The sequence below is a fragment of the Nematolebias whitei genome, chromosome 17, assembly GCF_014905685.2.
Source record: "Nematolebias whitei isolate Nwh7 chromosome 17, NemWhi1, whole genome shotgun sequence".
In the NCBI taxonomy this organism is placed as follows: domain Eukaryota; kingdom Metazoa; phylum Chordata; class Actinopteri; order Cyprinodontiformes; family Rivulidae; genus Nematolebias; species Nematolebias whitei.
In genome coordinates, this window is record NC_056514.1 from 12162156 (window position 1) to 12170901 (window position 8746).

Sequence of the window (8746 nt, forward strand, 5' to 3'; positions counted from 1 at the left end):
TTTGATTAATGCAGCTTAAAACATTGAATGGATTGAATAAAACAACTGAGGGGAATTTTAAATAAATAGTTCATCCAACATCTCTCTCTGTTCGACGTCCTCCTGCACTGCACCTGGGCCAAGCCTCGTTCAGAACCGGTCCGCCTGGTGGGAGACAGCAACACGCGTTTTTCCTGTGAGCTAAAAAGTAGGGATGGGGCCGATCCAGTATCGGTATCGGCCTCTGATGCCAGCATAATTTAGGTATCGGATTTTTCCGATCCACCTGCTGATATTTCCGATCCATGATGCATGCTGGTTTCAAACTATGGAATGGATTTCCTGAACGGCGGCGTGTCTCATGAACCCAGAGTAATAAGACCCGCCTCACATTCAGGAAATCCATTTCATAGTTTGCAGCCAGCTACAACGTGAGGACTGAGTTAGCAGCAATGTGGCTAACAGCTAACAAACTTTTCATCTAAACATTTCCGCTGTGTGGAAGTATTTTACACTAGAAACAAAACAAGACAGCAACGTGCAATGTCTGCAGAGCCATAGCGCCACATTAAACCGCGGTAGGGCTGCAACAACGAATCGATAAAAATCGATGATTAAAAGCGTTGGCAACGAATTTCATTATTGATTCGTTGTGTCGCGCGATTATGCATCTTTCACGGCGCTGCGGAGCCGTTTTGTTTTGCTCACGGGCAGTTCATTGTCAATGCTGACTGACTGAATAAAGTTTGAAAAAAAAACCCTGCAGCGCGAGTTGAACAGAGCGAGGCAGAGCAGAGCCTGTTTTCAAAGGAAATTAAGTAAATTTTACAAATGACCGACGCAGAGAAAACTTTTCGACCCAAGTCCTCCAAAGAGTGGGAGAACTTCACAAAGATAAAAAATGAGATGCATGCAGCTTTGAAAATTGCCGACACGACACGGGAGAACCACGGAGATGAAACGTAAACATGTCGGAGTCACGAGGAGGAGGAAGGAGCTGCAGCTGATACAACTCTTCATGTGTTGCAGGTGAGTCTCTACAATTTAACACATTGTTCTGTTTCCAAGAGAGAAAACGTAACGTCAGTCTGTCTGGTAGATGAAGCTGTTTGTTTGTTTGTTTTTTTGTTTGTTTGTTTGTTTGTTTGCTGATTAATGACAGTGATAGAGAACATGTTACTTTTTATTTTATTTAATTGGTACAAGCAGTGTTTAAATGTGATTTATAAATAAATCTAACACAAAGATAATAATTTAATGATTAAGCTTCAACTTTTAATTTGCTGGCAAAGTCTGAAGACACTGCAGGTATGGCAGGGTGAATTGCATTTAAACAGGAATTAAAGTAATTTATTACATCTACTCAAATGTGTGTAATTAAGTATTTTATATGTGTGTGTATGTGTTTAATTGCTCTTTTAGCTACTTTTGCCTGAACCTAACACTGTAAGTGAAACAAGGCATTTCTTGAGTTGCTGTAAATTATGCTATAATACATATTTACTCTCATTCCAGAAAACAACAACAACAACATCCTTCATGATGGACAGACAACATGGACACCACAGCAGCAGCTGTCTTCACTGAAAGATCCTTAAATGATCGTCACTGGCATGAGGCCTCTGTCGATGGTTGAAGATGAAGGCTTCACTACAATGATCCACACTTTTAATCCAGGTTACAATAATCCACTCTTTTAATCCAGGTTACACTCTTCCCTCAATGACACATTTTGCAAAGTAGCTACATATTGTGCAGGTATAAAGATACATTTGTATAAATATTTGTGAACATTTATTTTTTTAAGCTATTTGACTAACTTTTATTTTTTATTATTCAATATTTTACTAACGGAATAGTCAAATAGCAACCTGATTTTTGTGCGAATTTCTGTCAGTCAAATGTTCAATTTTGGAATAAAGGGGTGGAAATTAAAACGTTGTTTTTTTTGTTGCCGATTCATCGATTAATCAAAAAAATAATCGGCCGATGAATCGATTATTGAAATAATCGTTAGTTGCAGCCCTAAACCGCGGTAAAGTTAGTTTTACGTTGGACATTCGAGCTCCGTGGCTTCAGCGGGGCACTGCTCTTTGCTCAACCGGAAAGAGGCGACTCGACCCTGGCCAGCCGCGTCCAATCTGCCCCGCTCAATCTGCCCCGCTCAATCTGCCCCGCTTAATCTGCCCGTCTCCGAGGAGGGACAGACTGAGCGTGGCTGCCCCAAATCAGGCTGCCTGCTTCAGATTGAACAAGAAGAAGACATCGCTGAAACCACGGAGCTCAAATGTTTACAGAGAAGTTGCTAAACTTCATCATAATTAATGACCAACTGCTATCAGTTGTAGAAAATGAAAGATTTCACAGCTTGATACTTGCAGCCAAGATATAGTTTACCCTCCAGGAGATATTTATCAGTGCAACAGTAAACAATCATAAAAAAACATATGATTTGAAAATTATATTAAAAACAAAAACAGCTAGATTATAAAGTGATGTAAAATACTAAAAACGGGAACATGTCTGTTGGTTTATGCCATGAACTTATCAGGTGTTTGAAGCCATTTAACATTTTATTTAATTCATTTATTCATTCATTTAAAAGAAACAAAATAAAAAAAATCATCAAAAAGAAAACATTGAATGAAAAGAGTGCAGAAAGAAGAACAAAAATCTTATATCTGCCCCTTATTAAAAAAAAAAACTAAAATAACTTTAAACAATCACTTAAATTAATCACTTTAATATCCACTTTAAAACTAGGAATAAAAAGAAACATGTTTTGTGTTAGCAGAATTTAATTCTAACTTTAAAACTTATCCAACATTAATAAAACTTACCTCAAGTTGCCTTTTTGGACATGCATGCATATATTTGTACAAATTGTACTTGAGAGGAGATTATTACAGCCTCATATAAAATCATTGATGATCATGATATCGGAACTGGATCGGTATCGGCTGATATTCAGACTTAGGTATCGGATCGGAAGTTTAAAAAAGTGGATCGTGCATCCCTACTAAAAAGCTCAGCTAACAACAATTTAACAACAAGTAAAAGTTGGATTTTGACTGGATTTTGGATAAGAGTCGACAGATTTGACGCCAAGCGGGACCGCTTTGTCTAACAGTTCCACGCCCGTTGCTGAGTGGACCAGAACCGAGTCGACGATGTCGGACTTTACTTCGTGATAATCGGTAGCTGTTTTACAACTGCAGGTAAATCAATGTTCTTAATAATGTTTGCTTGTGTTTACTTGGGTTACAAAACAACCAATTGAGTTTTTATTTTTTCCTGAAAGAAGAAGAACAAGCTGTCTCCCACCAGGCGGACCGGTTCTGAACGAGGCTCGGCCCAGGTGCAGTGCAGGAGGACGTCGAAGAGAGAGAGAGATGTTGGATGAACTATTTATTTAAAATTCCCCTCAGTTGTTTTATTCAATCCATTCAATGTTTTAAGCTGCATTAATCAAAAGGAGTGACAGCCTGAACGAGCCAGATGAACAATGTGGGACTTCCATACCGGATGAAAAGAGTCCAGTTCATTAACGTAGTTTACAGTTAACTTGTTTTTAATAGTGTGTTCAGTTTTATTATCAGTGTTTGTGTGACATACAGTTTGTGGTGTTGAATAAATAACAATTAAACCTGATGTCTTCATTTTCAACTTTAGTGTTCACGCTATAGTTCAGCATAATTTTAAATTTGAATTGCATAATGTCCAGATAGCTTCATTTAGCTCAGAGCTTCATTATCTCTCACACTAACATAAATACTGTTTATTATTATTAAACTTATTACTAAGCACATTTAGTAAGTTATAGTGCAGCGCGACAAGTGGGCGTGCCACGTTCTATAAACAGCGATATTAGAACTGGATCTGTCTGTGTCTCTTCCAGCACAGATGTCGGTCACAGCACCTGGAATCTGATGTAGATTAACTACAAGATTAAAAATATATTCCATCAGTCGTAGTTCTGAAAGCAGTGTGTCCGTCGCCATGTTGATAGAAAAATAGCGTCTGTCCGCGCATGTGGTTTAACACAAAGCCTCAGCGGGAGATGTTTACATTATCAGCGGGGGGTCATCAAAAAACCTCCACTCTGGAAGGTGGGTTGAAAAACCTCCGGATTCAAAGAGGGTGGGCCACTGGTGTCGTGTAAATGATCAGCAGAACCGCAGAGAAAAAGCTGCGGATGCACTCAAAATACGCACCGTGTAAACGGCCCCTTAGATATTTAACTCTGGCTTCTTTTAACAGAACTGAAGTGTGCAGAAAGGTTCTTGCAGCTCCTACTGGTTAGGTTCTGGGTCAGTTGCTTCACATATGTGTAGACTGGCTGCAGAAATGCTGAATGTTGGGTAGTTTGTCACATTTAAGGAAGGAAAGCAAAGCAAGGTTTTGGTTTACTGTGAATAACTTTTACGGTTTTATTCTGAACTACAACGTGCTGAGCAATCTGAGATTATTGCTCTGGGATAATCTGGATTCTGTGACCACCATCCGATTTCATCTAGACTCTCCACGTTATGCATATGTTCAGCCATCTGTTCATCACTATGCTCTGCTGCTCCTTTGCAGGTATTTCTGGGAAGAGTCAGGTCCTGTTTGCCTTGGTCTTCACCACTCGCTACCTGGACCTGCTCACATCCTTCATCTCCCTCTACAACACCACCATGAAGGTGAAAGCCTCATTATGCTCCTAGAATATGTGTCATGATCCTTGTTGAACTCCCGGAGCTGAGGTGTGGTGCATACGTTGAACTGCACGCTCTTGTTGGATCTTCCAGCTCATCTATATTGGCTGTTCATACGCCACGGTGTACCTGATCTACATGAAGTTCAAGGCGACTTATGACGGGAACCATGACACGTTCAGGGTGGAGTTTCTGGTCGTCCCCGTTGGTGGACTGGCTTTCCTGGTGAACCATGACTTCTCTCCTCTGGAGGTCAGAAATTGAAGCCCGTTCAGTAAAGAGTGAACAGAAAACAATATAAGTGAAGTGTCAACTTCGTCATAGTTCTTTTAAACTTTTTCTTGTTCTCCATCACTGCTGGAGGTTTTCTACTAAATTTACCTGAACGTCTCTTTTGTGCCACAGATCTTGTGGACGTTTTCCATCTACTTGGAGTCTGTGGCCATTCTCCCCCAGCTCTTCATGATCAGTAAAACAGGGGAGGCTGAGACCATCACCACCCACTACCTGTTCTTCCTTGGCCTCTACAGAGCCCTCTACCTCATCAACTGGATATGGAGGTTCTACTTTGAAGGCTTCTTTGACATGATCGCCATCGTGGCGGGAGTGGTCCAAACCATCCTTTACTGCGATTTCTTCTATTTGTATGTAACCAAAGGTAAGTCTGTTTTTTACACATTCAAGCCGTGAGTTTGTTTTATTTTCAAGGCTGCCTGTGCAAAAGCACTGATTTATTTTTATTACTAATCTGTAAAAACTATTTGTTGTATAAATGAACAAAGTATACACCTGAACATGGGACTCAGTCAGGATTACAGTAGTCCCTCGTTTATTGTGGGTGTTAGGTTCCAGACACCCCCACCCCCGCCTGCAGTAAATGAAATTCCGCAAAGTAGCGACATTATATTTATTTTAGTATTCATATAAATTTTAAGGCTTTATAAACCCTTCCAACAATGTTCTAAACTCTTACACCTAAGTCATTTTAACAACATATGGACAGGACTGAATATGTAGCTACTAAATTTTACTGATCAGGCTCTGCAGAACAGGAGCAGCTCTCGGTTCTGGTCTGACTGTTCCAGTCCGACTCTGTTCAGCATACTTTTATGTAGCTGCTTAATCATACTCACCGGCGTGTCCCCACTCGGTGGTCCGCGTGGGCTGGCTAAGAGTTCTCGGGTTCACTGCTGAGTCTGGAGGTCCTGTTCTGGTCTGGTTCAGTGCAGTTCTTGAGTGCCGAAGCACATTTTGGTGGGGGGTGGGGCAGACCTTCTGTTGGTTGGCGCAGGACCGTAGTCTGGATGAAAAAAGTTAAATGGTGCCGGACCAGCGTAAATGCTCGGAAGTCCTCCTCGGTCGACTACCAGCTCTCAAGATTCACCGATGGGTCAGATCAAAGCTTTACTTCTGTTTTTTCAGCAAAAGGAGACGGGGCTTCTGGGCGGGGCGCTGTTGCCTTCTGGGAAATGTGGTCATTATGAGTGGGAATACAGTGGAGGCTTACTGGGAGAAAACTACAAAATAGTAACACCTGTCCGACGTATTTTATTTTTCGTTACCTTTACTGTGCAGTACTGTCCCAATCATGTGAGTTATATTAAAGTTGACAATCATGTGTCCTGTACAAATGTATTTTATTTATTTATTTCCTACAGTATTATGGACTGTACGTTCACAAACTGCGATAGAGCGAGTCCACGAAAGTCGAACTGCGAAGCAGCGAGGGACTACTTCACTGTGCTATGACTTCTGGTCACAGCCCAGTGCAGACAAAATCTGAATAATTAAATAAAACTGTGTGGACTGGAACATGGGAAAACTCTGCTCTCTCTGGAGAACAGTAGCTCCGACATATTTTGTCATAGTAACATCATTAAAAGTTCTAACGGGTCACTGAAAGTTGGAGTTTACATGACTGAACTGGCATTTTTGACATCTTAAATGGTTTTACATAATTGCTGTTCCAAGTTTTATAAAAACTTTTTTTTTTTTTTTTTACAGATTTTTAACAGAATGTTGAACTGATGGTCAGTTTTTTTTATTTGTCTAGAGTTTTCTGATCTTTTGCAAACAAACTTTTCTTCATCTCATAATTCTTTTTGACCCGTACATCAAAATGTCCCAAGTTCTTTCATGCAGCGTCTTTCACTGATGTTGGACTTGAGTTTTTCTCTAAAATACCTCCAGAGTGCAGAGTGTGCTCATCTGAGCTTCTGTAAGCTTTAGTTCTCTTCAAGCTGCAGGGTGTGAATATGCTGAAATTAAAGTCTTTAACTTCATTATCCTAAACACGGGTAAAACTCGACTGAAGCATAAAACTAGACATGTTTTTACTTACCGGTACATTTAACCCAACATCTCTCTGTTTTCTGAAGTTGGATTGTTTTGAAAGAGACGGCGTCGTGCTGTGTTTTCTCTCTATGATGACGACTCAGCAGAACTCTGCTCGTCTGCTTTCAGTTCTGAAAGGGAAGAAGCTGAGCCTGCCAGCCTAAGTGCCAAGGAGGAGAGTTCCAGCAGAGTCGCAACGGCAGGGGGTCGCAGGGGGAGGAGCAGCATCATCGGACACCTCACCCTCCTCCACTGCCTCCCCTTCCTGCCCTTCTGGTGGAAGATGCCTGAGACAGAAAGCAAAGCTGTGCCTCCATCAGATCCAGAATCAGCGAAGCAGGAAAACTTGCAGATTCTCATCCGAGGCCTTGGATTTCTGTTTGATGCATCTTTCCTTCATTTTTTTTAATTGCTCTGTATAAAAGAACAAAACGCGGATGTTCTATGTAAAAGCTTGCCCTCTGAATCTTGGACACAAGCTGAGGATGGAGAACTGCCAGTAATTGGGCAGTGCGTGACGCTGAAGTGGACTTGTTGTGGTGTCGAGCATTTGTAATAAAATAAAGGTTTGTTTTTCATGAATCAAACTGAGGACAGATTTGTTGAATCCTTACCAATATGACAGACATATTGTCCTTTTATTTTCTTCTTCATTATTTGCCTGTTCTGCATTTTAACTTGTAAAGTTTCTCTCCTGCAGTAATTTAAACTTCTTTCCATAATAAAAAAAAATCTACACGGATGTTAGAAGTTATATTTTCATTTCGATGACATCAGACAGTGATTAGCTATATTTTTAACTCCATTTATAAGAAATTAAATGAAGATTAAACTCCGAGCAGAGGATGCTCCACATTCGTACACAACCAATCCACCACTCCTGTAATTACACACCAGTCCGTCATTTCACATGATTTTGAAGCTTCATTAACTCTTCATGTGCTGTATGTAAAGTCTCGCCGCAGACTTTCCCCCTTTTAGATTCACGTGTATTTATTGTATTTTCTTGCTGGTTTCCAATAAACAATGAACACTACAGAGAAGGCTTGTTGGGTCCAGACAGCAAACTGTTTCCTGGACATTTCTGCTTTTCTTTCACTTTGCAGCTGCCTCATTTTTAAAATGTTCCTATTTTTTTATATTAGAGGTTTTGCATGTTGTTGCCATCACAAATAAACACTAGATTGAAAATGACTGCTGTGGCTCTGCTCAAGTTGTTTATGATGGAAATTTTTTTTTTTTTTTTTTGTGGACTGACGGCTTTCTAGGGAAGACTAACCTTTTAGGCTTTTAAATTGCTCCAGCCTTTCAGGCCAGTTTTAACTTATATTTTTCTTCTTATCAGAGGTGGTGAGGTTATACAGCTGTTTGGGTCCATTTGCTAAAGCTAAACAAAAAGACGAGCAAGATTATTTACCGTTTGTTTTTCATGGTTGGAATAGTTCAAGAACAATCTGCATGATCCACAAAGCATGACATGTTTATTTTCCATGAAATACAGAATTGTTTTCATTCTGGATCCACCTGATGATCAGGCGGCTCATCAAAGCTCTTGGCAGCAACGACCCTCAGGAATTTGTTGTTTTCTGTACGACTGTCTCACATTTGACATAACGGTACTCCGGCCCTCTCTTACGGCTTCAAACCGCTGAGATCTGCAGAAACTCGTCTACAGAAGTGAGTTTCTGTTGCAGGCAGCTCTTTGAATGATCTCAGCTTTAATTACAGGAGAAATA

General features: G+C 40.4%; 1 protein-coding gene across 1 annotated transcript in view; it reads left to right on the top strand.

Annotated features, from left to right (window-relative positions):
* kdelr2b (KDEL endoplasmic reticulum protein retention receptor 2b) overlaps positions 1-8194 on the top strand; it is a 13069-nt gene extending 4875 nt beyond the window's left edge. The window contains exons 2-5 of the mRNA XM_037691721.1: positions 4561-4661; positions 4770-4928; positions 5082-5334; positions 7140-8194. Coding sequence (XP_037547649.1) covers positions 4561-4661; positions 4770-4928; positions 5082-5334; positions 7140-7174 — 548 coding nt within the window. The 3' untranslated portion in view covers positions 7175-8194. The remainder of the gene's footprint in view (positions 1-4560; positions 4662-4769; positions 4929-5081; positions 5335-7139) is intronic.
* Positions 8195-8746: the final 552 nt, after the last annotated feature.